The sequence below is a fragment of the Alternaria infectoria genome (genome assembly GCF_024043175.1).
Source record: "Alternaria infectoria strain BMP 0036 chromosome Unknown scaffold_19, whole genome shotgun sequence".
NCBI classification, from domain to species: Eukaryota; Fungi; Ascomycota; class Dothideomycetes; order Pleosporales; family Pleosporaceae; genus Alternaria; species Alternaria infectoria.
In genome coordinates, this window is record NW_026250708.1 from 304,340 (window position 1) to 332,265 (window position 27,926).

A 27,926-nucleotide genomic window follows, 5' to 3' on the forward strand; every position below is an offset into this window, starting at 1 on the left:
ACAACCTGTCGCAGCAGATTCCTTCCCATACCACCGAACTTGGAAGATGCCATTCGGTTATTTCAACCAAGTTCTGACCAGACGCACATACTCCGGGACTATAGTCTCGGTACAACTGGGTATACGGATTACAACGTGCGAAATAGTCGGTTTGCAGGCCATTGTTAATGCCGTCCCACCCACTCCAAACCGTTCCTGGCAAATCACTTATCCACTGAGTTGAACATCCGGGTGGAGGCTTGAATTCTGTTGTTAGTATAGCAAGTTTGGCCCTGTCCGACCCAAGAGAGTCCACTTCACTCGGATCCGTGACAGTAGTTGTGTAAATTCTGCTCATACTTGATGTTGGAAATGACGAAACGCAGGAAACCAAATAAGTTCAAAACAACGGAAGGTACAGAGAAAAGAGCTAGAAGGCTGAACAATGTAAGGAAATGACCAGAACGTTCCTGGGCGGGCACCGCCAATCCCCAAAGCTGACCGGCTAAAGCCCTTTACATAGATTCCCACCAACTGTGACGCAGTATCGGAACCAAACCATCGGGACTGCTAATGTATCTACGATAGAAGAAGAAGAAATGATCGATGTTAAAGGGGCGAAGTCATGCAGTACCACCCCTCTAACCTCAACGATTCGTGTTGAGCTATAATGCTGACCCCCACATAGCTCCCGAATAGACAGGGCTAAAGTAAGCCAACACCCGACCACAAGGACTATCTCGTTCTTTCGATTTGTTGCTGCCAAAAAAGATGTTCTTATGAGTGTTGACCGGATTGCGGGTTGCGGTGTTGATCAAGATCAAAAGAAAGAAAAGGAAACCCCACCAAAGTACCAAAGTAGCAGATTAGCAGATTAGCAGCACGCATACTGACAAGATAAGTGCAAAGTGAAGACGGTAAGTTGTATTCGAGTCGGCATCGACTTCCTAATCCACACATCATCATTTCACGCACGTCGCCCTCAACTCCCATCTAGTTAGGCGCACCAGTACCACGTGGCCTGTGCGCTACGGCGCGATGCCTCTGCGGCTCTTCCCTGTACCTATCGATTGTTAGCATAATCTCGCAATCCTACGTCTCGATGTCGACTTACTTCTTAACAATCCTCTCAATAGAGTCCAGTCCCTTCTCCAGAACATCCATTCTCGGCCCGTAGCTCAACCTGACAAAGTGATGGCACGGCGAATCGAACAGATCCCTACGACGGCTAGGGTTCAAGTCGAAGAAAATACCAGGCACAACGATGACCTTCTCCTCGAGACAAGCCTGGAAGAAGTTGAGTCCGTCGTTGATACCTTCGGGCAAGTTCGACAGATCGAGCCAGAGGTAGAAGGTCGAGTTGGGCATGTACGGGAACTTGAAGCCGATTTCCTGGAGACGGCCAATGACGAAGTCGCGCTTGGTGCGGAAGTGCATTTGTAGTGCGCGCATCTCGTTGCGGACGCGGGGTGGTGAGAGCATCTCTACGGCGGCTTCTTGGAAGGGCACGTTGCAGCCTCCGTCGAGGTAGGATCCGCAGGAGCCGATGGCTTGGATGAATTCCTTGGGGCCGATAACCCATGCTACGCGCCATCCGGGGAGGCGGAAGCGCTTGGTGAGTCCATCGATGATGAGTACGTCGTCCTCGTCTACGTCTTCGACATTGTCGGCGGCGGAGATGACAGTGCCGTCGCAGTTGGTGGTGTAGTTGTATCCGCAGTAGAACTCGTCCATGATCAGGGTTGCGCGGTCTCGGCAGATGTTCTGGATTTGTGCGAGTTCGGGGTTGGTGACCTAGAACGAAGTCAGTGTACGCCTCATATACAGCTTAGAATTCTGTTCTAACCATCTGGCCAGTTGGGTTCCTCGGGTTCGATGTAAGGATAACAGAGGTACCACGAGCGATTTCCTCAGCAATCTTGTCGGGGGACATGTGGTATTGATCGGCCTCGCCTAGGGGAACAGGAATAGCAGCGATGTTACGGAAGAGCGACAGCATCTCGTTGTACGCAGTGTAATCTAATTTCGTCAGCACCAGCCATAACCCGCGATTTCCATCTGAACATACCAGGAATGAAGAAGCCCAAGTAGCAGTTACCCAGCACAGCAGCAATACGGATCAAACCCGCACGTCCACCAGGCACAATACACACATTCTCCCATGTGTACTGGCTCTTGCGCCACTTGCGGTGGTGCTCATTGTATAGTGTCGCGACCGCCTCTCTCAGCGGCCTGATACCGGCGGTTGGGCCGTACTCTCTGCCATGGGCACTGATATCGACCTCCTTTGGCCTCTCGAAGCAGCCTTTGATGCTATCGTCGACTTCAGGCGCACCCTGACCGAGATTTGCCCATTCTTCTGGGTGTTCGAGGAAACCGTGCTTGTAGGCTTGTTCGGATGTCCAGACGACACCTGTGGAGGCGCGCGTGGCGTCGAGACCGGCGTGTGGCTTGTGGCCCTCGTGCGACTGGCGGAATTGGCGATGGATGGAGGATCCGAGTTCTACGATATGTCAGCACTTGTGACTTTCAATACATCCTCCCAGTTTGTAAAGACCTGATTCGTGTCTGGTATGCGACATGGCTGCGAGCAACGGCACGGGGGGACAATGCGCGATAAGAAAGGCGGCTAAAAGGACTCAAGCAACTCCAACGAGACTCTCCAAGGAAGCGCAAAAGTTGGAGGAGGTCCGATAAGAACCTCTAGCGGTCAAGATCGGAACATCGAGAACCGAATAGCTCCCAAAAGCCCATCTTAAGCAGCGCCCCCCAATTTTCTTAGATCCACTTCCATTGGGTTGTACACCTCAGGAATGACGTAGCATGGGCAACCGCGGGAGGAACAAACGGTAATGTACGTACCACTCTCGCTAGGATCCTTCGAACTCGAAAAGCGCCTCTGCGAAAAGGCGCCCTTGAGATGACTGACTTTGTCCGCCGAGAAAGACATCGTGTGTGTAGAGTTTGGTGGTTGCGCGAAATCAAGCTTTGCCTAGCTTTCGATGATGGAGGGGTGGGTGCGCAGATCTGCGTAGTGGGGTGGGTGGAAGGAAAGACGGCAGGTGGTATCAACAGAACAGAGCGAGCAATGTTCAAGAAATGAGGGGCTCAAGGGATAGATAACTTGGGTATGTAGGGTAGGTAAGGCGCATCGGCCCTTTATAACTCGCCGTACGAAGTAAACACGCGTGTCGTGGTGGCCCTCTCGCACGCCGCTCGCACGCACGCCAGGTAGGGCATCCACCCACAAACGCATGCATGCACGCATCCACAACTGCACATGTACTCACTCTTTTCGTAGCTAGCCCCAATACCGTATGTAACATTCCTTCTTCCGCGTCCTGCTTCAGCCACCGGGGATAACACAGACACGCCTTTGCGACGTTGCTCAGACAATCCCTAATCCCTAATCAATTGCCTCACGGAGATGATGGAGGCTCACGTCTCGGATCGGCGCGTGCCTTTAGCCTCTAGATCACAAAGCGTCCTCATCCTGGGTTCACTTGTCTTCACCGCTTGACGGTATGCGTAGCGTACGGTAGTTAGTGCTGCCGACCGCATCGAGGCCGATGTAAGAACTTAGTCCATGCCACATGGGACGGATATGCAGGTCGGCATTGGCGTGGAGAAGACGCCTGCCAGCCATGCAGTCCCCTCCGAATGTGTGGCCAAACAACCCCCTGTCAGCTTACGCCTCAGCACCGCCAGATGTCACAGCTGCAGCTGCAAATGTCATCAACCGATATGAGGCTTGTAACACTGATCGCTGATCCGCAGTTCCGTGGCGCCCAAGGGGAATAATGCCTCACCCAGCCACAGTTGCAGCCCTACGATCGTGGGCCCACTCATGTTTCCTGTCCGCGGTCCTGGCAGTCGGTTCATTGACGACCCGAATATTTCCGATACATCTTCGTTCTGAGAAACCACGCAAAAAAGACTTGAGACGAGTTTCAGCTTACGAACAACACAAGTGATAACGGAGTAAAAATATCCATTCCTATATACAGACAATGCACAATTACTCTCATCATATTCCTACAGCAGCACACCAAACTAGAAAAACAAAAGGAAAGACATTGCACAAAACAAAACAGCCAACTACTCTACAGGCTCATCCTCAAGCAACTGCTTGAAGCTAAACGGTTCAAACGCCACACCATCACCGATGAAATGCTTGCTCATAGCCTCGACCCAGTGCAGACGCAGCGAATGCAACATGGCACTTGTACCCTCCATGACACACAGCACAGCGACGGTGAGTGCGAACCAGAAGTAAAAGACAAAGACCATGATGAAGGCGCCGCCGACACCGGTGAAGGCAAAGGCGTTCTTCATGGTCATTTCCCAGAGGACGATGGAGAGACGTTGATGGGCGAGGGAGAGGGCCCAGAGACGGAGGTACGAGGCTGTGTGGGAGACACAGTTGAGGCAGAATTCTGAGAAAGTTGTTAGTGAATGTCGTTCAAGGTTCAAATGGAGGGAACTTACCGATGGTGTGAATGACTTGGTGGATCATGACTTCACTGAACTCAAACTCCTCATGCTCTTCGCCGTGGCCAATGTCCTGGGTGATCATGGCAATGCCATCGTCGTCATCTCCGTAGCTGTCACGTCCGTTGGCATGACCGTTCTCATCGTCGTCGTCGAGCGCGCTAACTCGCGAGTTCTCGCCGATGCCGCGGTAGCCCATTGCGCGAGCCTTGTTGTGCTCGTATCGAAGGTAGAACGGCTTGAGGAAGAGCAGAACGGGAACGCAAGCAAGCGCCAACAAGAGGAGAACCACTTGAATGCCTGCTTGATGAGGGTAGAGCGGCTGGGTGCCAGACTCGAGTGTACCGGGACTCAAGAACATGTAGATCAACATGTTGAGCAGACTGGGCGGGCTCTCGCCACGCGCAGGCCAGTCGATGCACCATTTGTACACAATGGTAAAGGCGAGGTAACCGAAGATGGACTGGAAGAAGATCATACCGGGAACGAAGTTACCCCAGATGTCAATCTTGGTCTTGAAGTAGCGAGCGTTGACAAGCGACCACATCAGGGAGAAGGTCATGTGGGTCCAACCGAGCAAGATACTGAGCTTCATCTTGTAACTGTTGGAGAACAGCAGATCATTCTCGGTGTCGTGCCAGCGGTAGTCCAGACCGAAGGGGTAGGTGTAACCTTCCACACGGCTCGAGGTTGGGCCCTTGCCGTCCTTGTCCCACACCCACATAGACTTGAACCAGGGCAGTCCGAGAGAGAAAGCGTCGCAGTATAGAAGACCGGTGTAGATGGAGAAGAGACCCATCATGAAGACAATGTAACGACCGTAGAACATCATGGAGAACAACTCATCGAGCTTGCTGCGCTCAAGTCGCTTCTCGAAGTAGATCATGGCGCAAGCTGCGAGAAGCATAATGACACCGTGTCCGGCATCACCGAACATGACAGCGAACATGAAGGGAAATGTAACGATGGCTGGCAGCGCAGGGTTGACCTCGCGGTACTTGATCGTTCCGTAGGCATCGATGATGGTCTGGAAACCCACTGTGAACCTGTTCGACTTGAAGTATGTTGGTGGCGTCTTGGTGGTCTTGATCTGGTTGACAATGGTGGGAACTGACAGGCCAGCACGCTCGTTGACATCTGACAGGGTCGACTTGATCAGACCGAGGGAGTTGGTAGGGGCCCATGCCTCAGCAATGAGCGTCTTGCGCTGGTGGTCGTAGGAAAATTTATTCAGCGTCTCATAGGTAGCCTTCTCTTTCTTGATGACGACCATCCAAGCTGCGAGGTTGCGTCCTATCGCGGTCAACTCGGCATCGAGGGTGGACTTGGTGTTCTTCAGGACGCTAGCCAAGTCACTCAGGCGGGTGTTGACTTCGCGAATCTGGTCGCGGCGGAGTTCGCTGTTCTCGTCCACGCTGTAGAGGTCGGCGCCGAGCGACTCTGAGATCTTGCGGATCTTTGCGATGATCTCCTTGCCGTGCGCGAAGATGATGAAGACGTTCTTGTTGGTTTCCTCGTTGTTCTCCGGGTTGATGATGGCCTCGGGGATCTCCGACTGGTTCATGTACAAGTTACCGCGGAGAGTACGCCACAGGATGCGCTCGAACGCGGCAATGCGTTCGCGGGGAATGACACCAGCGACGAAACCGATGTTCATGACGGTGAAAGAGCGCTCGGCACCCGTGTCACCCTGTCCGTTCTGCTCAACATCCTGGAGCAGCGGCGCGTCGTCATCATCAACAGAGTCCCTAATCTGCTCAGTCTGACCACGGGCCCGGTCGAAGAAGCCACCAGCCTCTCTCAACACCCATCGCCACTCTGTGAGCTCCACCTCGCGCTTCTTCAGGGTCTCGTAGCTCTCGTTCAACGAAGAGATTCTCTGCTCCAAGCTCTGGCTCTTGTCCGCGAGCTCGTCAATCTCGGAGGCGGAAGGCGCAGTGAAGGGGTTGTTGAAGTCGTAGATGGAGCGCATCGAGATGTCCGACTTCTCCATCTGGGCGCGAAAGTAGCGGAGCTGGCGTTCCACGTTATCGAGGCGGCGAATCTCCTGGGTGAAAGTACGTTGGAAGGCGGTCGTATCGGCGTTGAGCTAGCACATCTTGTCAGCTTCCCATGCCATCACATCCGTCCCAGAGCTGCCAGAGAAGCTCCAGAACACGTCTGCCTGTGCTCACATCTCTAAAGTCCATGACACCAAGCTCTCCGAGGCCTGAGACGACCTCGCGGCCAATCTCGTTGGCAATGTACAGCTGGGTTAAGGACATGTCCGCGGAGCGGAACATGGTGTCCTTGTTGGGCGCCATGATGGCGGATCGGGAGACAAGACTTCGGGGGAGGTGTGCTTGTCCCGGAATTCGATGGGGGCGGGTTATGCGAGATGGAGGTTGATGGAGCGAGAGCTGCCTCGAACGCCTGCGCGATGATGATGCGGCGAACCCAGTGCCAGCTCTTAGCGTCTTGACGCGCCAAGCCCCGCTACTGCATCCATGCCAACCACACCCATTCACCATCTAAAAGCAATTCACAAGCAATACAAGCAACAATGAGATCTGATGTTGTTCGCCATCGCGAGATCGTGGTGGTGAAACCAATATTTATTTATCTAAGTAGTTGGCGAGCAACAAAGCCTTGCACAGGCATTCGCCTGCTGGACGTCCCTCCCACCCCGATACAGTGCTGCTTGCCATAATGCAAGAAGCCAGGAGAAGACCGGAATATCAAATGACGAGGAATCAAAGTTTGGCTTTATTAGGACAGAGTAGAAATATCCAGACTAAGAAAGATACAGCCACCGAACGCAAGACGCAGAACACCATGCAAACGTAAGCAGATCATCTCTTGTGTAAAAGAGTCACATCGTAAGCAGCTGAGAAAAGACCGATGCCCGCCAGTACATTTGATAATATGAATGTTTTTGTGTCGCTTGCTGTCGTGACCGAGGGAAAGAACCAAGTTACGCTGTCGAATGTGCTTCGCCTAGAACACCAAATATCCCAATCGAAAGCCAGATGCGCCATGCTCGACTGCAAGGAAGGAACTGTATAGTTGGACGTAACATGTCGAAATGCAAAACCGATAAGCAGAGCGATTGTGAGATGGGACGTGGGCGGCAAGGATCTAGTCGTCTATTGTTGCGGGTAGAATGGCGCGGGCTGCATCTGCTGAGGGTAGTAGTAGGCGCCGTCCGGGCCGGGTGTCATCATGCCTCCCATTCCAGGAACGGCATAGCTAGGCTGAGCATAATTCTCTACCGGCGGCGCTGGGTAAAGTGAGGCGGAATCCACGTAGTATGTCATGCCGTTTTGCTCGTAAGCCACCATGTTGGGAGGGCCAGCAGGTGCTGGTGGAGCCGCGGGAGGAGGAGGAGCAGACACGGGCATGACATAGCCAGGCTGCTGGGCACCAGGAACGAACATTGGGACCATGCCGGCAGGGGCCATGTATTGGGGCTGGGCGCCGTTTTGAGGATAGTAGTATCCCTGTGGCACGAAGGCTTGTGGCTGGAAGCCAGGCTGCGCATAAGGCTGGAATGCGGGAGCGTGGATGGCTCGTTCGGGAATGTTGGGTGTGCCGGTTGACACTTGGCTTGGGTACGAAGGGTGACGTCCATGCTGATAGTATGGCTGCTCGACCGCAGGAGCAGCTCCATTGATGTGCGCGGGAACTTGCTGGTGGAAGGGTTGCTGCTCTTGTTGTTGCGGGGGGTTGAAGCTCATAGATGCAGGCGATTCGATACCAGCAACAGAGACAGTCTTCTGCGGGCGGGGCTGGTGCATCGGAAGTGAACCCTGCCAGTTCTCCCGGTAGGTAGGCTTCTGCGGGAGAGGGTAAGGTGGCTGCACAGCGCCGTGTGTGGGCGAGATCATGGACGGTCCATTGGGCATCCGAGGGCCACCAGGCGGGAGGCGCACGACAGGACGACTGGGATCAACGAAGCCACCGTTACGTGACATAATGGAACCAGCCGGAGAGACGAGGTTGTCCCGGCCCATCTCGCGGGCAATAGACGACCGCCTGCTCATGGCCACACTTGGCGAGTATACACTGCCTCCGTACGCGCTTGTCCGTCTGCTTGAGAAGCCTCCGCCAAAGGATCCAAATCGACCGCGACCCCGGCCGAAGCCTTGTTGGTTCGGTCGTAGGGCGCGTGGAATGAAGATGAAGGAGCGCTCTGTTGTGGGGAAGATGTAGCGCGGTGGAGCCGGGGGTAGTGATATGCGGACCGGCTTGTCGCGGCGGAGGGGTGGCCGGTGGTTGGGCAGACGAGTGTGCGACTTTATGGGGACGTTCTGGAAGTGTATAGGGCCCTTCATGTTGGGCAGGAAGACGCGTACCATGGCATTGTGTGTATGCGTCGTGGTGGAGAAGTTGCGAGCTGGCGGTGGCTTTTGGCTAGGGCCTGGCGGCACTCTCGATGCGAACATGGGACCATTGGAAGGATGGTGTCCGGCGTGAGCGTGAGAGCCGGGCGCATTGACGGTCTCGTGGAGGTCGTGCTGCCAGGGGGAATCCGTGGCTTCCTGTGGCTGCGGCCGCATGCTAGAGCACGTGTTAGTTGAATGCCTCCATGCTCTCCGGGTCTGTACGTACTTGGCTGGGGAAAAGGGCCCGCCGATGGGAGCACCCCGCCCACGCCCACGGCCTGCGGGCCTGAAGCCATTCTGACCAGGAGCATGCCGTGAGTCGTGCATGAAGAAGGCGCCGCGGTTGGGGATGAAGGCGGGATCCGAGTCGCGCTTCTTCTTGTACTCCTCATGCTCCCGCCGCCGCCGCTCCGCCAGCGTCTCTGCCCGCGATTGCGGCGCACCAACGGCGGGTGCGGCTTCCACTGCTGCCACGCCCGTCTCAAAGTCGACCACTTCCGCGTCCTTTCCGTCCTCGCCAATCTTCAAGCCATTCATCATGATCTCCGTCTCCTTCATGGTGGAAAAGGCCACATCGGAGCGGGCGATGGGCGGCGAGGGTTGGCGATTGCTTGCATCCTGCCGGGCTTTTGCATCACGCGCCCCGTTTGCTTTCCGCTTGGGCTTTCCTTGTGTGAGGCAGGGCGCGCTGTCGACTTCGCTGAGGTCGCTGTTGTCGGCGTCGGCGTCCTCGTCGACATCGCTCAGCAGGGAAGCGTCGCTCTGCGAGTCGTCGGCAAGGGTTGCCACCGACTGGCTCTCATCCTCGTCATCCGTCCGCCTGCGACGCGCGATGTTGGTGGTCCTCTTGCGGGCGGGAGCCATGATTGCGGGGTCTGGGTAGTGGCGGACGATGGAGGCGCGATGTCGTGGGCGTGGGGTGGTCGTGGATCGGCTCGTGTACGGCGGAGCGATGACTCGGCAGCGGAGAAGGTCCGGGAAGAAGAGGCCAGCGACGTGGGAAGCGCCGGGGGTGCGGGTCCAGAGGGTGCAGCGAGTGCAGCGATTGCGGTGGTGATGGGCGAGGGCGAGTGTTGGACGGAGGGCTGGAATCGGATCGGCCAAGGTTGGATGATGTCTGATGCCTGTGAAAAGATATGACGGAGCTTGCCGTTGCGGGAAAGCCTGGTCAGCGCGGAACCGGTTGATGCGCGCTACTCCACAACAACACGTCTCGGAACCAGGACAAAGGCGATGATCAGGCACAGAATGGTGCGGAAAAGACAATCATCAAAAGGAGGGCGCCGAGTGCTTCAGTCGTTTACCATGTGATTGCTTTTCTCAAACATGCAGCCTTGAAACTGTTTGGGCCAGAGCTGCAGGTTCCAGGCTGCGAGCGAACGCTATCGACTCCACTGCAGCTGAACATTTAGTCCATTCCCCAAGGGCGCGTCATCACTCTAGGTAGCATTGCGACACCAAGTAACAGATCAATAAAATGCAAGTATGTGTGAATAGAATGAGGATGCTATCCATCTGCACAATTACTATCATCCGACACATACCACTCCTAACCCATCCATGTCTCCGTAGAGATGCGTCCCACCCATATCCATAACTATCCCTATTTGCGCCCTTCAAATGCTGCGCTACTAACAAACGCCTGTGAATGCTCCGGCCTGCGCGCGTGGGCAGGCCAACCGCCCGGGGTATGCATGCATATGCTCGAATGACAACTAGGAAAACATGAAGAAGAAAGGAAAGCGCTTGTTATACAGATCCACCATATTCCTCCAAGAGACACCGCAGCTTTTGCAACGACATCATTGCCCGATCATCTTGGGGTCGTGAATGTAGGTGCAGTTTTCGCCTTTGTTGCAAAGACCCTTGGCAAAGAACTTGCATGCCAGGACCTTGTGAGGCTTGTGATCTCCGCGATTCTTGGGCCGCTTTCCCTGGTTGCGATCGTTGTTGCCGTTGCCGTTGCCCTCATCGCGTAGCCGCTTGGTGCCACCGTTCGTCTGCTGGTTGTACTGCGGCTGCATCTGGGGTTGGTAGGTGGACGCATCCTGCATCTGTGGAGTCCATGCTGCAGCTTCAGGCTGCTGAGGCTGGGGTGGGAAAGCGAATGGGAACGGAGGGAAGCCAGTTGGGAGAGGTGGTGGTGGAGGAAGAGCGCCGCCTGTTGCTGCCTGCATGTTGGCAATGAGTGCAGCAATATCCAGGGGCATGCCTGGCTGCTGTGGTGGTGGCTGCATCGGGAAAGACACAGGTGGGGGCTGAGGAGGGGCTTGGCCATTGCTGATGGAGTTGAGTATGGTCTGAAGGCCAGCGGGGTCGAATGGAGCAGCTGTTGACGCAGGAGGCGGCGTGTAAGCCTGTTCGACAGGAGCCGGAGTAGCGGCAGGCGGTTGACTGGTTCCGGAAAGCTGTTTGATTATGTTCTCCAATTGACTAAAGTCGGGTACACCTGCAGACATTGGCGCTTGTGGGCACCTGTTCTTTACTATATCGGGCGGAGTACCGAAACTGACCACGGTGCCAGTCGATGTGTTGTCTTGCCCTTGTTCCACCGGCTCTTGGGGTGACGGTGGGATGTCGTCAGGACTTGAGTAGTAGACCATTAATGTACCGTTCTCGCGCTGTACGTTGGCCTCCTTCTCAGGGCACGACGGCTCTTTCTCTCCGCCACCGTAAGGCGCGTAATTGCGCTGGCGCTCGTCTTGAGGCACCACGCTGAAGTCGACTTGAGACGGCGGGGGCCATGATCGGCTGTCGAAATCCATCTCCTCATCGTCGTCGTCGAGATCAAGCTCCTTGTGCTGCTTGAACATGTGTCCTTCTCCACCGAGGTCACCGGCGTCCCGAACAAGATTGTCGCCCTTGTTGTCCATCTCTTCGTCATCCGCCTCGTGATCAAAGTACTTGACCTCCACCAGTGACGTCTCAGGCCGCCACGTAACGCGAAGATGTCTCCGGGCTTCCTTCCGTAGACGCTTCGCCTTCTCTTCCTGTGTTTCCGCTGGAACTGGCTTCTCGGATTTGACTGGCGCAGCTTCTGGCTCTTTTGACTTCTGGAGTGAGGCCATCGTTTGAGCAAACGAAAATGCGGGCTTCGACGTCGTCGTTGCCGCTGGTTTCTTGTCTTTCGGCGCGGGGACGGCAGCTTTAGGCGCAGCAGCCTTCGCGGGGGCTGGTGCAGGCGCCGACTTCTTACTTGCCGCGTTGAGCGAGGCAAAGATGCCCGAGGGCTTGTTGGTAACTTGACTAACACGGGTCTTGACGGGAGCAGGCGCCGGTGCCGCCCTTTCGCCAGGTCGCTTCTGTGCTGTTGTGTTGGAACCAGTGGTTGCAGACCTCGAAGCCAAAGTGGACGCGAGATCCTTCTTGACAGCGTTCACAGGAGCGTCGGGTGCCTTTGGTTTCTTCGTCAAAGGGTTCTCGGTCGACGATCGGCTCGCAGCATCTGGCGCAGGTCGTTTGATGCCCTTGTTTTCTGTGGGCTCGCTTCGTGGCGGCGAGCTTGCCTTGGCCTTTTTGGAATTTGCGGAAGCACCATCTATGATTTGTTGTATGAAAGCTTTGTGCTTGTCATTTGCGTGTTTCTTCATCGAAACAAGTGCCTTTCCTAGCCTAGTCTCTTCAAGGAGCTCAGGAGTCAAGGTACCACATCGAGAGAGCACTTCGTATATGACCGCAGACAAAGGTCCATCGTAGTCCTTAATTTTGAACCGGTTTGCCAGAAACTGATAGCACATATACAAGAAAGGCTTGATCAGTCCCAATTGATATAGCACATCGGGATGAGAGTGCTCAAGCGCAGCTTGAAGGGCAGACTTAAGCAGGTCACGCTGACTGGTTACCCGGCTTTTCAGCACGGGCAGCTCACCTAGCTTCTTCTGTTCCTCCGCTTCCGTCACAGCTTTGCTGTCGGCTCGCCACCGCTTATGGATTGTGTCGAGTACTTCCCATACCTCGCGCATGCTGTTTTTGATCTTGTCAGAACTAGGCGAAGACGAAGAGGGATGCCATGTAGCTTTGACGACATCATAACGAACAGCCGCATCAGGATCATCTGGTCTTGTGTCTGGAATGGGCATCTCCTCTTCTTCTGAAGAGTCACTATCGTAATCCGATGAGTCGGTAGTACTTTCACTATCGCTCGCCTGCCTCGTAGGCTTCTTTGTGGATTTGAAGGCTCTCGACTGAGACTTGGCAGCCGAGAGACTTGCACGAAGCTTCTTGCTGTCGGCACCAGCCTTCTTCAGGTCTTTGAGCGATTGCCGAGGGACGTAGACGGGGAGCGCAGCTGTGCACATGTTAGAGGATGCTTCAAGCGCAATATTTGTAGTATATTCAGGCTTACTTCTATTGGTTGCGAGATGAAAAGGTTCGTTGCCCAATGTCACAAACTTGTTCAGAGGAGTAGAATTGGTAGCTTTTGCTAGTGCAGCCTGGTCTAGAACGTAGAGACCCCCCGACTTCCTTCCCTTTGGCATGTCATATTCAGGCACGGGTACTGGCTTTGCAAACGTAGCAGATGCACGCTGTTGAGCAAAGTTGTCTGCCAAGGTCTTCGGTGCCTTTAGAGAATTAGCATTTGATAGATGACAGGAGGCAATGGTGAGGCTTACTTGATAAGGAGATGCAGTAGGGCGGGCTTGTTGCAGCGAGGGCGTGTTGTGCTGCAGAGCTTGTGGTGTCACGGTACTTGCGTGGCCCTGGGGAGTTTGAGTTCGCATGGGCATAGGGTATGGCGACTGTTGCTGCTGTCGAATAGCATTGGGATCCATGCCTAGCGATGGGTCGACATTCGATTGCTGTCCGTAACCGCCCAAGGAGCTTTGCTGGCCAAACTGTCCATACTGATACGGCGACGCGGTGCGAAGACCATGTGATTGAGTGGTGTATGCTTGGCTGCTGCCGCTAAAGGGTTGTTGTGCGTAAGCCCCATGGTGCCAGCTCTGGGCTGAGGTATTAGGTGGCAGCGCCGAGTGTTGATGTAACTGGGCATCCCATGAAGGGGTGCCGTAGCGGTCGACACCAGGGAAGAGGTGCTGATATGACGGGTCGGTGTAGACGTTCTGGCCTTGCAGAGGCACCTGGTCACTCGGCACGTGATTAGCCGCCATGTTGTGGCTGGTGAAGAGGATTTTCTTGGCTGGCCAAAGTGTCAGCTGTCAGCTGCAACTGCAGGGGTGTGATTGGCGGATGACGCACAAGTGTCTGAAACCAGCGAACGGAATGAATTAGGCGACTATGCAGCAGCACTAGGCGCCAAATGGACTGGCGCAGAGTCACAAGTGTGAAGGGTTGCCGATTCGGGGATGGGAGAAAAGGTCGATAAAACTTCCGGTTCGGGCGGTAGTGCTGTTGTGCTGTCTGAAGGCCGTCGCAGGTCGCAGGCCCTCGGATGTGGTGGGAGATGCAACAGACCTGGCTCACAAGGCAGTACTCGTGTCCCGACGCCCGCGATGCCGTGTCGCCCAGTCCACGATGCGTACAGTAGATACGGCTTTTATGGAGATGGCACTTTGCCTCGCGTATTATGCGATGAGGAGCCCACTGCTGGGCGCGTCACTTGACGTACGTTTGCGCGCACCAGAGCACAGCACGTGTTGTATGTCTGCGACAGCGACAGCGGCGGGCAGTTCTCTCCGGCCAGACTCCCTGATGCGCAGCGCGTCGAATCGAAGATGGAGCTGTATTAGTAGCAGAAATCGAAGATGATTGTCACTCTGCCCTCCACAACGCAAGCCTTCCTCACAAACGCCGCCGCCAGCCTGAGCGCGCACTTCCCCCAAAGCAAGGACCCGAAGGTTGAATCTAGCCTCAGAATCAGATGCCCTTATTAGGTGGGCGAGAGTTCACTGAGAAGTAGCATGAGTGTCAAGAGGGAAGAAGGGGATGATTTGGGTGTCGTGGGCGAGGTGAGTTGAAGAGCGAGGGAGCGCAGCGAAGGGGCGAGCCCGTTTTCAAAGGTCGCCTGGCCGCCAAGTAGCGCGTCGCGCTAGCCCCCAGTGGGGCGGCGGGCAAGCTCGAGCTGCATCACCAAAGGCCGGGACAGCAACCGTGGAAGGAGCGCGGGCAGGCAGACGCGCCACACTATCTTCTTTGTGCACTCTGGTATTCGCGTACGTCTCACGCTCTTTCATGTCCCTCTGCGCATGCACTTAATTTAACAAGAGGCGGGTGCCAGCACGGAAACAATGGCTCTCTCACTGCGGGATCGCCAGATTGGTATGCGATGCGACTTTCTTTGAGACGCTGGAATAGCACTGACAGCACGTGATAGCTGCGATCAAGCGCATACTGAAGTGAGTGCTGAAACCGCTTCAACGACGGCACCGCTAACCCAGAAAGCCTCAATGCCCCCATCCACGATGTCGATGCTCCCGAAGATGCCAGCGCAACCGCGAATACCTCCGATATCGAATGGAAGGTCCTAGTCCTCGATACACAGGCAAGGAATGTGATATCAGCAGTTCTACGCATGAACGACCTGAGGGCAGCTGGGGTAGGACCAAATCCTGAGCACCCCATTCACGGTGGAATCTGAAGACCGTGGAGCCTACATCGACTCAAACAAGAGCAAACGTGCAGGCTCAGCGTCAATGTAGGCTCCACGGTGTTCAGATTTTCCTATGAGGTGTTGGTATACGAATCATATACTGAGAACACACAGGTCACTGTACACTTCAACCTGGCCTCCAAGCGCAGCCCCATACCCGACACGCCAGGCGTGTATTTGATCGCCCCCACCGCCGAGAACCTCGCGCTAGTCACCAAGGACCTCAACGATAGCCTGTACACTCCGATATACCTCAACTTCCTCTCAAGCGTCCCCCGAACACTCCTGGAAGACTGGGGTAGTCAGATTGCTGCGTCGCCAGGAGCTGCCGAGAATATTGCCCAGCTGTACGACCAGTATCTCAACTTTGTCACCCTAGACAGCGACCAGTTCTCCCTGAACATCGAAGATGCGTATCGAAAAATCAACAGCCCGAAGACGTCGGACCAGGAGCTGGACGAGCTGATCGACCGCATTGTCTCAGGCCTTTTCTCTGTCGTCGTCACCATGGCCGTCGTACCCATCATACGATGCCCAACTGGAGGCGCTGCTTCTGATATCGCTGCAAAGCTCGATCGAAAGCTGCGCGACCACATCCTCAACAGCAAGGAGAACCTCTTCTCCGCCAACACAGCGTCTCGTCCCGTCCTCATCATTGTCGACCGCAACATCGACCTCAACCCCATGTTCAGCCACTCCTGGATATACCAAAGTCTTGTCTACGACGTGCTAGACTTTTCCCTCAACAAAGTCACCGTTACTGTGCCAAACGACAAGGAGAAGCCAGAGAGTGGTTCCAAGAAGCAGACGTACGATTTGACTGCGAGTGACTACTTCTGGAAACGCAACGCGGCCCAGCCGTTCCCTCAAGTAGCGGAAGACGTCACAAACGAATGGACCAAGTACACAGCAGACGCGGAGAAGATCACGAAAACCACAGGCTCCAACTCTCTCGACGACGTAGAGACCCAGTTTGCAGCTCATCTGAAAGGCGCCATATCCATGCTGCCCGAGCTCCGTGATCGCAAGGCTACCATTGAGAGTCACATGAGCATGCTGGAGTCTGTCATGGATGGCATCAAGCAGAGGAAGCTAGACGAATTCTTCCAGCTCGAAGAAGAGCTTGGAAAGGCCACCAAAGCAACAATAATGGAGATAATCAAAGCCGCAGATAAAGGAAACGACCCCTACGACAAGCTGCGCCTGTTCCTACAGTGGTATCTCACCACCTCTGACGACCTATCGCGCAACGAGCTCGACAGCTTCACACAAGCTCTGGAACAAGCTGGATGCGATACAACTGCCGTGGCATACGTCAAGACAGTCCGCCAGATCACGCGCATGACAATGCTCAGCTCCGCGCCTGCACAACCTGCCCAGACGACGTCGTCGAACCTTTTCGGCGGCTTTTCGAGTTTAGGCAGTCGCGTTACCGACAAGTTCAAGGAAGCCGGTCTCGGAACGCCTAATCTGGAAGGTGTATTGGTAGGTTCATAGACCTTTATATGGGACAACGACTAATGTGGCATCCTCTAGTCCGGCATTAAGAGTTACTTGCCAGCCAACAAAGACCTGACTCTCACCAAAGTCGTGGAGGCCATTTCCGATCCTCAAAGTGAGCGACATCCCTGGGCATATCAGAAATTATGCTAATGCCTTTCTAGACGCGACTTCCAGTGCGCTCAACAAGATCGAATCGTGGCTTTACTTCGATCCCCGGTCAGCGAACGCGCGTGGAACCATACCGCCAGCCAGTCAATCACGCAACCAAGGCACTGTCTCACGCGGTATTGAAGCCTCTTTCGGACAAAGACGGCAAGGCTACACAGAAGCCCTCGTCTTCCCAGTGGGAGGCGGCAGTATGGACGAGGTGAGTAGCCAATTACACATGCATCCAAGACATGTTCTAACATCTCCATAGTTTGGCAACCTCCAGGCATGGTCACAACGAACCAGCGCTGCGGGTGCTGGTCAGCAAAGAAGAGTGGTGTATGGCTCCACCAACCTATATTCCGCACGTGACTTCATCGTCAACGAGCTTGCGCCTTTGGGTGCGGAGAGCACATGAGCTGAACTGGAGCTCTGAAGTCTACATTAGCTTGAAAATACGAAAGTCGTAGTATCCAAAGGCAATGTAGCCATAATAACTATTGTCAAATCTTGATTTCGTGTCGTATTCTACAAAACTACCTAGGTATTTTGAGGTTGAAGTATACATCAGCTCAGGACGTATCCACTCATCAATCTTCAGCCACATGTATGCTGCGACATGCGACACGAACTCTGGCCATTCCTTGTGCCCTCTCTCACACCATGACCTTGCCTACAAACAGATCCTCACTCGGCGTTCAGCATAACAACCTCGGCTCACCATCGTGACGCTCAACACCACGCCAAAAGAAACGACCTCAACTACAAAACGACCTGAAACATCGCTCTGCATGTTTCCAGCTACCTGGATTGCAAGATACTGATGTTTGATCGTCCGGATAGTACTCACGAGAGCCACGCCAGCCACGCCAGCCCTATCGTCCTCAAGCACGCAAGGTCGTAGGCATCTGCATAACGCCACCACAACCAATCGCATCCCAACCTTTCGACAGCACCACCAATCGCATCTCGGTATCACAACACCCCAACCGCACAGCATCTATATTTCTTTTTCTTTCTTATGTGACCTCATCTCACAATCATGCACAGAAGCCCTCTCAGCCTGCATAGAAGGATCTGAAACGCCCCTAGCGTATATCTCGCATCGTGAATCTACTGAATCGTAAAACACACATCAACAAGCATACATGTCAAGGGCGTGCATATCGTGGCTTACGAAGCCTTGCGTAGCCTGGTCGAAGGATTCGGTCCGTCAACCGAGTGCTGAGGCAGACGCTGGCGGATGGAGGAAAAAGTAAACATGGTGGGGTAGAGACGTTTCGAGATAACGGGTTTGGGGAAAAAGCAACGTGGGGGAAGGGTATAGATCGTGGCTAGGATTTTGGAGTGGGCTGTTTGATGGTCGGCGGGGGTGGCATGCAGAGGTTGCGAGGAGGGAAGTGGGTATGTGGGAATAGGGGTGCAGGTGTGGTGACGAGGGTCGGAGGATCGTGGTGGGTGTTGAGTCGTGCTTGTGGTGTGGATACACCCATTCTGACGAGTATGTAGGTGAGCAGGGGTGGAATGTGAGCGACGGATGCATGATGTGACGCGTGGAATAGCTTTTCTTGGTTGATGTGCAGCATGGAGGGGTTGGGGTGGGACGAGCATTCGCCGATCGTGATTATGCACGTGGTGAAGGATATGTGAAGTCAACTCAACTCAAATGCAGTGGGAGACATTGTGGCAGGTCGTCGAAAACATGCAGATAATCTGATAATATACAATACATTCATAGCGGCTCGATGAGCCGCAGCACATCAATCTAAAGGGCTCGCGCCCAAAAAGGTCTATCTATCACATCAATCTAAAGTGTCATCAAGCCATCCAATCCAATCCTATCCGTCTATCCAGTCTATCCGAGGTATAACCCAAAACCAAGTGCCCAGTAAAACGCCCAAAAGAAAAGGGAAAGAAGTGTTACAGCACCAGGTATCAACGACGCAAAGGACCGTAAACCCTGTGATTCCTGACGTCCATAGCGCCACTGCCTGCTAGTCTCGTAGTGAAGTTGATGTCTCCGAAGATGGCGCCTTTGGACTGTAGTGTCCAGCTGACTGTCGGCTTGGGGCTGCCAGTGAAGGGGTTCATGCTGGTTAAGATCCAACCGCGGGCTAACGGGGAATACTCCGTCCCCTTGACGACTTCGGGAACGGCGATGAGGAGCGTCTTGGAGTGTTCAAAGGGAGCGAAGATAATGGCTTTGCCGCTTGAGAGTGGTGCGCCGGTGTAGTCGTATGTCGATGATGATGAAGAGGGCGCGGAGATGATTAAAGGGCCGTGTGTGCGCTCGGAAGCGCCTGAGGGCCAGGGTATTCCCGATGTGATTAGTTTAGAGAGGAAGTGGACGAGCGATGAGAAGGCTGCTCGGCCTTCTGTAAGAACCATGTAGTTTTGTAAGATGAGATGAGGGTTCAGCAGCATCTCGATACTGTAGGGCTCCAGTCGAGGTTCGTTTGGCTCCTGGAGGCTTGTCGAGACTTCTAGTAGCCAGTGTGAGCCGCAGCTCAGTACGCAAGCCAGTGTTTGGATGAAGATGTTGCGTAAAGCTGGTGTTCGTGGGTGGTGAGGTGCGTGTGAGAAGTTCCACAATCCTGTTCCTGGTATCTGGTACTGAACACATAGATCGATGATTGTACGCGCTCGCACAACATGTGCGGGAAAAGACGGGCTGGGTTGTGTTCGGTGTGGTAGATCAAGGAAGATAAGATCTAGCTGCGCATACTCGGCTCGGCCGTCTGAGGCTTGAACAATCTGACTTGCTTGGCTTGAGAAGCGTGGGGGTGGGGGCCGGGCCGCGTTGGTGTCCAGGGAGGTTGGACGGCACAGCCATGAGACTGACCCGTCGTGTAGTTGAAGTGGTGTGCCAGTTGTGCAAAGTGCAACAGGATCTCGCGCCGCGATACCGACGAGTAGTAGTGACCGGAGGCATTCGTCTTCGATGTTCGGTCTCGAGAACGGACCTGGAGGAGCAAGTGCTAGAGGTAGGCCTGAAGCGTTCAAAGCGATAGCGGTTTTGTCCCGGTTTGCGTCAAGCCTTCGCATGTACTCGGGTAATCTTGGATTACCACCGGCTCTCATGCGAAAGGTTTCCGCAACCAATGACGTAAACGATTGCATCGTTGGAGATTGATCGTGTGGAGTATCCGGTCTCTGCAATGTGCCTTGGCCATGTGCACTTAGTGTATCGAGCTCCTGGAAGAACGCGAGAAGCGAACGGATCTTCATCGAGACTGGGTGTGTGAAGGTTGTGAGCTCACTGGCAAGAACCAGTAAGTGAGTGAAGAACTCTCCGGTAAATCGTACGATTGTCTGGACCTCATCCTCGTAGTGCCGTAAGCAAGGTACCAAGAAAACGTGGCTTCGTCCCATCTTCATCTCGTGGGCGCACCAAGCGCGATCAAACCACTCAGAGCTGAGTATTCGTTCCAGGAAAGTCTTGAGCGGGCTGAACTGCTCCATGAGAGGCGGAGTAAGTCCTGCATTTGGTTGCTGGCCCGAAGGCACCTGGGAGTAGCTGTATTGCTCGACGTAGTAGCGTAGAAATTGTTCCTCCTCTGGCGTGATGGCAATGTCGTCTATTGCCACGACGACCGCTCTTGCATTCTTGTAAACGACATCGATAGCACCAGCAACCCCTGTCCTCTCGCTCTCATCCTCTTGTTCAAGGCAAACTTGGTCGAACCACAACCCTTCGCCCTTGTTCTTTTCTCTGATGACAGCCTCGAATAATGCCGCACCAGTCGGTAGCGGGAACTGCTCAATTTCCTTTTGCCATCCAAAAGGAAGATCTCCGACCGGTGTAACGACTCTTCTCGGTGCGTTCAGAGTGAACGATTTCCTGCAGTAGCTGAGTGCGATATACGACTCTTCCTCGCCACGGAACTCGACGTCGTTGATCAACCGGAAGGGGAAAGTGGCCTCCAGGTGGTCCTTGGGAACAAACTCCTTGGTGAGTGCCGGTGCTAGACGGCTGATATTGGCCAAGAGGGTAGTCGCATTGATGTTGGTGGTGAACGACGGCGCCGTCCATCTGTGCTGATTGATCAAACTCTCTCGTGCACCAGATTTGACACTCCGTGTAGTGAGACTCGAAGTATCCAGCTCGTCTTCGTCGATGTCCAGGAAGTTGCACTGTCCGAAACGAGAGTAGTACTGAAATGATGTTGACAAAGCCATGGGAAAATACATTATCCAGCGAGCTTGAAAGGAAGACTGTTGGTGTTCGATGATGTGACTGGTCTCTTGTACAAGGCACCCAGACCTTTTTGACTACGATGGCCTCGCTCTCCCTTCATGACCCATGATCCCTCCTTCTGCACCCAAGAGCGCCGGCGCAAAGCCGTGCTCTGGTCTTGGGGCCAGCGGTAGACAAGCTGAGAGGACGGTGCCATGCATGAACGTTTTCCGTCAGCCCACTGGCGCCACAAGCGGGCCCTCGCGCACCTGCTACCGCATTGCGTATTTGCGGGGTATGATGAAGGCTTGGCTGGCTTTTGACGATACGTTAGGATGCATAAGGCGTAGTTGGGTATAGTAAAGTTTGAGCGATCCAGATGTTCGGGTACAATTACGGGTCCGCACGGTCCTCGCAGGTGCAAAGCAGGTGACGTCGCAATCTTTCGGAAGGGGCAGTCGCGACTGCAAAAGAAAAAACACGAGCTGAAACATGCAGACTCATGGATTTGTTCCGGTAAACGCCTGGTTGCGGACTCGACATGCCGCGCTAGAAGTTCTAGAAGGAAAAAAGCAATATGGTATGCACCCTCCTGCAATTTCACACGGTACGTAATTTTCCGGACAAACTTGTTCTAGCGGAGAGTGATCATGATGCAGCAGAGATGCGAAGTTGAACGGTCAAGTCATGATGAGGCTAAGCCCTACCATGGATCGTCCCAGCGCGGAAGGATGCTGAAGCATGCTGTGCCTGAGCACGATCTGGATATAAATAGACTCGCGGCACGAGATTGACTCCCCGATCTGTGTAGAGATACATGTGTTGTGAGAAACAGAACCCAGACTCCAGCCATTACCAAGCCAGGCACGTGATGCTGCCGGCCAAACCGCTCACGTTTTGGAAACTCAAATCTCAGGCTTGCGATGGCAGCCACCCGCCGGACCAAAACACCCCCCAAAACGCGAATTGACAAATTTCCAAACGGGCATCAATCGATCTTTGCATTTGCGAGCCTGTCATTGGAGCCTGCGATCACGTTCGACATCCGGACGTTCTGCCGTTTGTATTTGCTGTGTTTCCGGAGCCGTTTCCGTGCAACCATGACTGGTACCGACGACTTGGTTACAAGGTAGTTACTGAACGATCCGAGAAGAACACTGCCGTAGTTAGAAATTGCGCGCGTAATATTTGTAAAGATCAGCTCACCCTTTCAACGCGTTGCGGCCTCGCGACCCCAGGATCACCAGGGTAGGTTCCAAGAAGTCAATCTATTCAACGGCTGTCAGCAAACCGCTCCAATACTAGATGCCAGATCGAAATCTTACCACTTCAGTAATCATGTGCTTGGGGCTCTTGCAGTGAAACACCTCAACGACGGCACGCACTTGCAGCCGGGTCTTCCTTAGCAGCTTGACGCACCGGTCCGACACCTCTACGCATGCCTGGTACCTGTCTTTCTCCGCCTTTCCCATATTTTTCACGTTGGCCTCGGTAGCCATTATGGAGCTGGATAGCGCGGAGAAGCCAGGTCTTGTGGCTGGCAACCCGTCATGGTTCGACAGCGTCCGTTTGAGATGATCAGATTCCTGCCGTCCGGTAGTACCTTGACTGATAGGTGCACCTGAAGCATCCGTGGTTGCGACTCCAGTTTCCTCATCGACGGCATAGACGGCGAGTAGAGTGTCGCCATCTCGCAAAACGGTGCCGATGGTCCACTCCAAAGCATAGGCTGCTTCGTCACTTAAATCAGTAGACACCAGATACACACGCTGTCTTCTCAATCCGTTCTTCGCGTCTTCAGCAAACTGAACGTAGTCGCCCCGGATTATTTGTCGAACACAGCGGTGGGCCTCTGGGCTGGATTGGATAGGTGAGATGTTCAGCGAAAGCTGCTGGGCTGATTTGATCTCGGCAAGCTCATCCTCGTGGTCTGAATGAACTGGGGTCGAAAGACCAGACCCGCCCTGGTCAAAACTGGTATGGGGATGTACCACTCCCGACGAACCCTTCCTCGATATCCTCTCCCCGTTGGGGCCAGTAATGTTTATGTTGGGGTCTAGTAATGATCGTACTTTGTAGGAAACGGCGACATCTCGCCCTGTGTGGAGTTAGTGAGATGTACAAGTCGATCTTGTTTGCAACACTTACGCTCTTGCTCGGCAGCAGCCAGCAGGCTCTTAGCAGTGATGACTTCTCTGCCCATGCTGTCGGTGCCTCCAGACGACTTTCTCGACCGCTGCCTGCCTCGTTTTCTCTCCTTGGTTTTGTTCCACCCATCTTCCCAATCTGAACTATCCGAAGCATTGTCACTACTCTCGACAGCAGCACTATCTTCGCCGTCGTCGTCTGTCGCAAGGCGCACGCCCCCGCCGGGCGCAGTGGCAGTGCCCTTCACGGGATCAACACCCTTGCGATTCGGTAGTGAGGACAATCCGCCCTCAGATTGTGCCAAAGCAGAGTCGTTCAGTTTGCGATATGCCTTGTCCATGTCAATGCGCTTGCCCGAGTCTGTGACGAAGGTGTTGTTCGATGTGGGTGCGGCCGGTGTCGGGTTCGCCATGCGCGTTACTGGAGAGGCAGATCGGCCTGGTCCCGGAGAGCCAGACTTGGATCTGCCCAAGGGCCCACTCGCGGAGTTGTGCCTATCCCTGGAATTGCCCAGGAAGCCGCTGGAGTTGCCATAGACAGAGGACATGGCACGCGGCTTCGCAGCGGCATCCAGCTTGCCACCCTGCGAGACTCGCTTAGGCATGGCATGTGCGTCGATGGAGGGCAGCATTTCGAATTTGTACGCCGATTCGGGGTTCACGCGACGCGGTGACGAGGGCATGGCGAAGGGGATACCAGTGCTGCCTCGGCTGGAGCTCCTACGCTGGGCCGGCGAGTCGACGTCCAGCATGCTGCGAATGGGCGAGGCAGCGGAGCCAGGACTTTGCGCGCGCGCAGCTGGGCTCTCTGCGCGTCGTGCGCCGGGCTTTTGGTTGCCTTCGAGAATCTTGACGACCTCTCTCATTTCCTCGTCAATAGCAGCTTCGAGTGACGCCATGGTGGCGGTGTGCAACTGGACGAGAAGACACGGAGTCGCGTGTGGAGTGCGGGCTGTGGAGTAAGTGGAGTAAGTGAGTGAGGCTGGCGGCTGGTCGGAGTGGAAGTTTGGTAGTAGAACGCGGTCGTGCTCGCGGGGTAGCAGAAGTGATTAAGGTATCAATTGGCGTCGCGCTATGGCATCATAGGCGGTGCTGTGTGCTGTCGGGTGAAGGGGCTACAAATAGCAGCGATGCAGTCCCGAGCGCAGTCGTCTGGAAAGATGTGGGGTGAGCGCGTGATGGGATGGACTAATAGCAGCGGTGGGGTAGCAATTCCAAAGACTGTAGCAGCTGGCAGTAGCTGAAAGCGATGGCGGGCCGAACCGTAGTATACAGTGTAGCTAACCGCTGTCGGAGAACAAGTTGTTCCCTAGCAGGTTGATGGAGGCGGACGACATGTGGAAGTCAAAGCGCGAGCAGCAGACGGTGAAGCTATGCACGAACAGTCAGCGCGCGTCGATGGTCGCGGGTGCTCTTGGTCCAGGCGATGCGAAGTGGGCATGAAACCCCTCCCTCAACATCTGGCGATTTGGCAGCGCTTGGCAGGCGAAGATCACCAGAGACTGCCACGCCGCTGACGCAGGGATGAGTGACGATTCTGGTATGAATAGGCAGCAACGCGTGGATATTGAAAGCCTTTGCGATAGGTTCTTCTTAGTCTTGGTTTATCAAGGCGCACGCATATCTGAGCAGTTCAACAGCAGCGCGCATCTTTCATATGATGCTTGGCGATTAGTGACGCAGCCCAGGGTGTGGCTGTGCTGTGTTGGCAGTCGCTCCATCCATGGATTCTCATGTGGAGCTTCCTGCGATCTAGCTAAAAGAACAATGAAAGTTACCTCATCATTCCCGAATCAACCGACGTAAGGCGAAAAGAGATGCATATGAGTGCAGGCATCAATAAATATATTATACATGGAGGCTCCCTAACTAACAGCAGTCTACCTCTTCCTGGGCAGAACAATGTTAGCTCGTGCAGCAACACCAAGCTTATGAATAGCATTGCGCCTGTCCCAGATGCCGCTCGTGCCCTGTACTACAGCAATGAGCTCCTGCGCAATACGCTGGGCAAAGCTGCCTTTTCCACTGCCCATATTCCTCCGCTTAGAAGCTGCGGCCAGGATCCACTGGATAGCCGAACGTCGCCGTTGCCTTTGACCCAGCGGAACGGGGATCTGAAGGGCAACACCACCTCCAGCAGCGCCACGCTGACTTCGGATGCGCATCAGAGGCGAGACAGAGTCAATGGCGAGGGTAAGGTAAAGCACAGGGTTGAGGGGTAGATGCGATGGTGGCGGCGCGCCAGGAAGCAGAGGTCGTGCTGGGTTAATGGTGGGAACTGGTGACGTCCGAAGGTGTTGCAAGATCAGCGCCATGTTCTTCAAGTCATGTCAGTTGTTTGTAGGCTGTGATTCAAGGCTGGCTGACCTACTCGCTCCGCAACGCTCTTCTTGCCGTGTCGCATGAGCAGATTGGTGACCTGGTCGACTACGGGATCGTGGCGATGCTTGACATGGCCGTCCTTGGGCAGCGGCAGAGTGGGCATCTCATACTTGAGTCCTGGTGTCGTGGGTGCTTTGGAGGCAGCCTGGAAGTCTACGAGACCCATGTCCACGCCGTTGTTCCCACTTGACTGTGTCGTCATTGTCGAATAGGACCGCGAGCCCTTGGGTGCCATGTTCGGCGTCGTCTTGGGCTTTTGCGAGTTGAGCTTGTCCTGCATCACCTTGGGCAAGTTCTGTTGCGCCTCTTTGTCTCCCTTGACTACCTAGCACACTGTCAGATTTCGCCTTGCCATGTTTGCTGTGGATGACCCCACATCTTCAATCGGTGTGCCCTGGTTGAGGTCGGGACCATCCTCTCCCATTGTCTTGGCCATCGAGGCTGCTTCTTCCGAGACATGTTCAATCGGCTTTGCGTCCTCTCGCTTCGATCGGTCGGCGGCGGGAGGCTTGGTTTGATCTGAGTAGAGGCGGCATTGCGACGGCGCCATTCGAAGCGCTGACCGAGCAGGCCAGTGAGCCTGAGGCCTTGGTCGGAACGCGATCGAGCGCGTGATTGCGGGGACGTTCAATCGTGGCGGCATTGTGTTGTGTTGTGGAGGCGGCTTGGTGATGTTCTTGCAAAGTGACGCCGAATATTCAAGCCGATGTCGCGCTACAACGTCCGTGCGCAGTTTGCCTTTACCCCAGATCGATTACAGCGTGTTCGGCAACTCACCGCTATGATTTGATGTTGCCAGATCCAAGATGCTACATGTGCGCCTTTACTCAAGATGTACCCTGAAGGCCTTCAATACATTGCATGCTGCAAAACTACAATACATGATGCAGCGTATACCTCCCCGGTGCAGGTTGGGTTGCGACTGCCGCAGAACGAGCTGATTCGTAGAGAGCGTTACACATGGGCGGAAGGAACCGGTGAGACAGACGCCATGGCCATTTGCTGTTTGGTGTTGAGTTGAGCCTGCCGCGTCCAGTTGTCGAAAGATTTCAGTTGCCCGTCAGTCCATCGCTCTTGTAGCAGTCACGATCTCACAACAAATATCCTACGCTTTATCTCTTCTCTACTCTCAAGTCACTTGTACCAAATCGCTCCATCAGCCTCTGCTTTCACTCAACGAACACAACATGACCTGACGTGAGGAAGACCTATCGTGCTGTAGATCAATTTCTTCGAGCTCAAGGGGGTCAAGCCGGATCCAGACCTGTATCAGTACTCTCTCGCATTCTCCAACGACAAGCTCTCCAAGCCCCAGAAGAAGCGGTTGATCGAATCCCTCTTGAGCACGCTGCCTTTCTCAGCAGCCAATATTGCCACTGACTGGAACCAGAAGCTAGTCCCTTTCGTCAAGTTGAAATTCGACGAGGAATACACTGTCGTACACTATCCTGAGGGTGACGATCCATTTCCTTCTCCCACGAACGACGACACTGGACTAGCCAATGCGCGTCGAAGGGACACTTACCAGATCACCGGCGAAGAAGTTGGCACTGTATAGTTAAGCAGGTCTCGAACTTCTTCAAGAAAGCCAAGGTGGAGACGAATCACACCAAGTACCACAATAGCCGCAACAAAGATAGTCAGGAAACCAAACGCAAGGTGCACACCATCATCGGATTCTTCGAATACGGAAAGAATAGTACAAACGTCACATTCGAAAAGGTCGTCAATGGAAGGGCCACCCATCCAACCGTTCTACACTACTTCTGGCAGGAGTACGTGGAAAATGGTTCAAGTCGATGTATACACCTTGCACCTGTGAGATGGCATTGCTTTTGTCCCCACTTGTCCGTCCATGCCATCTAGAACTGGCGACAGGTTTGTTTCTTGCTTGACTGCACTCTTCCTTTGCATTGATCGTCGGGCATTGCTCATTGGTCACTGCTACCTTAGATGGAGCTAGTACCCAGTATGGTGCATGTCATGTAAGTCAGTCGCTCGCCCCCGTCCCGCAGTGTTGCTCCACAGCGATGACAGCCAATCGGAGGGCAGCAACTCCGCAATGCGCACCCTTCGCAATGAGTGATGTTGGACTCTACTCGAAAGCTTGAGGACGTAAAGACCAAGGGCTTGCTGCTTAATGTTATCGTCACCACTCGGACGGGCATGGTGGGCTGCAAGGGTAC

At 54.4% G+C, this 27,926-nt stretch overlaps 9 protein-coding genes across 9 annotated transcripts; 2 read left to right on the forward strand and 7 right to left on the reverse strand.

Annotated features, from left to right (window-relative positions):
• Positions 1-972: 972 nt before the first annotated feature.
• Positions 973-2,929, reverse strand: J4E92_008868 (uncharacterized protein; the record flags this gene model as incomplete). The annotated part of the gene is made up of 5 exons (XM_051500218.1): positions 973-1,042; positions 1,094-1,773; positions 1,826-1,998; positions 2,048-2,482; positions 2,842-2,929. 5 exons carry the CDS (start codon positions 2,927-2,929, stop codon positions 973-975), a joined length of 1,446 nt encoding a protein of 481 aa, XP_051349606.1.
• Positions 2,930-4,077: 1,148 nt separating this feature from the next.
• VPH1 (H(+)-transporting V0 sector ATPase subunit a) lies at positions 4,078-6,773 on the reverse strand (the record flags this gene model as incomplete). The annotated part of the gene is made up of 3 exons (XM_051500219.1): positions 4,078-4,415; positions 4,468-6,559; positions 6,645-6,773. The coding sequence occupies 3 exons, from the start codon at positions 6,771-6,773 to the stop codon at positions 4,078-4,080; spliced, it is 2,559 nt and encodes an 852-aa protein (XP_051349607.1).
• Positions 6,774-7,595: 822 nt separating this feature from the next.
• On the reverse strand, positions 7,596-9,698 carry J4E92_008870 (uncharacterized protein; the record flags this gene model as incomplete). The annotated part of the gene is made up of 2 exons (XM_051500220.1): positions 7,596-9,009; positions 9,061-9,698. The coding sequence occupies 2 exons, from the start codon at positions 9,696-9,698 to the stop codon at positions 7,596-7,598; spliced, it is 2,052 nt and encodes a 683-aa protein (XP_051349608.1).
• Positions 9,699-10,636: 938 nt separating this feature from the next.
• Positions 10,637-13,945, reverse strand: J4E92_008871 (uncharacterized protein; the record flags this gene model as incomplete). Its single annotated transcript, XM_051500221.1, has 3 exons — positions 10,637-13,122; positions 13,180-13,396; positions 13,448-13,945. The coding sequence occupies 3 exons, from the start codon at positions 13,943-13,945 to the stop codon at positions 10,637-10,639; spliced, it is 3,201 nt and encodes a 1,066-aa protein (XP_051349609.1).
• Positions 13,946-15,022: 1,077 nt separating this feature from the next.
• J4E92_008872 (uncharacterized protein) lies at positions 15,023-17,452 on the forward strand (the record flags this gene model as incomplete). The annotated part of the gene is made up of 7 exons (XM_051500222.1): positions 15,023-15,053; positions 15,109-15,130; positions 15,177-15,330; positions 15,499-16,869; positions 16,921-16,999; positions 17,049-17,254; positions 17,306-17,452. The coding sequence occupies 7 exons, from the start codon at positions 15,023-15,025 to the stop codon at positions 17,450-17,452; spliced, it is 2,010 nt and encodes a 669-aa protein (XP_051349610.1).
• A 1,517-nt stretch (positions 17,453-18,969) lies between these two features.
• On the reverse strand, positions 18,970-21,225 carry J4E92_008873 (uncharacterized protein; the record flags this gene model as incomplete). The annotated part of the gene is made up of 1 exon (XM_051500223.1): positions 18,970-21,225. One exon carries the CDS (start codon positions 21,223-21,225, stop codon positions 18,970-18,972), a length of 2,256 nt encoding a protein of 751 aa, XP_051349611.1.
• Positions 21,226-22,199: 974 nt separating this feature from the next.
• On the reverse strand, positions 22,200-24,257 carry J4E92_008874 (uncharacterized protein; the record flags this gene model as incomplete). The annotated part of the gene is made up of 4 exons (XM_051500224.1): positions 22,200-22,368; positions 22,418-22,479; positions 22,537-23,309; positions 23,360-24,257. 4 exons carry the CDS (start codon positions 24,255-24,257, stop codon positions 22,200-22,202), a joined length of 1,902 nt encoding a protein of 633 aa, XP_051349612.1.
• A 981-nt stretch (positions 24,258-25,238) lies between these two features.
• J4E92_008875 (uncharacterized protein) lies at positions 25,239-26,383 on the reverse strand (the record flags this gene model as incomplete). The annotated part of the gene is made up of 3 exons (XM_051500225.1): positions 25,239-25,676; positions 25,730-26,065; positions 26,117-26,383. 3 exons carry the CDS (start codon positions 26,381-26,383, stop codon positions 25,239-25,241), a joined length of 1,041 nt encoding a protein of 346 aa, XP_051349613.1.
• A 163-nt stretch (positions 26,384-26,546) lies between these two features.
• On the forward strand, positions 26,547-27,298 carry J4E92_008876 (uncharacterized protein; the record flags this gene model as incomplete). Its single annotated transcript, XM_051500226.1, has 2 exons — positions 26,547-26,555; positions 26,963-27,298. 2 exons carry the CDS (start codon positions 26,547-26,549, stop codon positions 27,296-27,298), a joined length of 345 nt encoding a protein of 114 aa, XP_051349614.1.
• Positions 27,299-27,926: the final 628 nt, after the last annotated feature.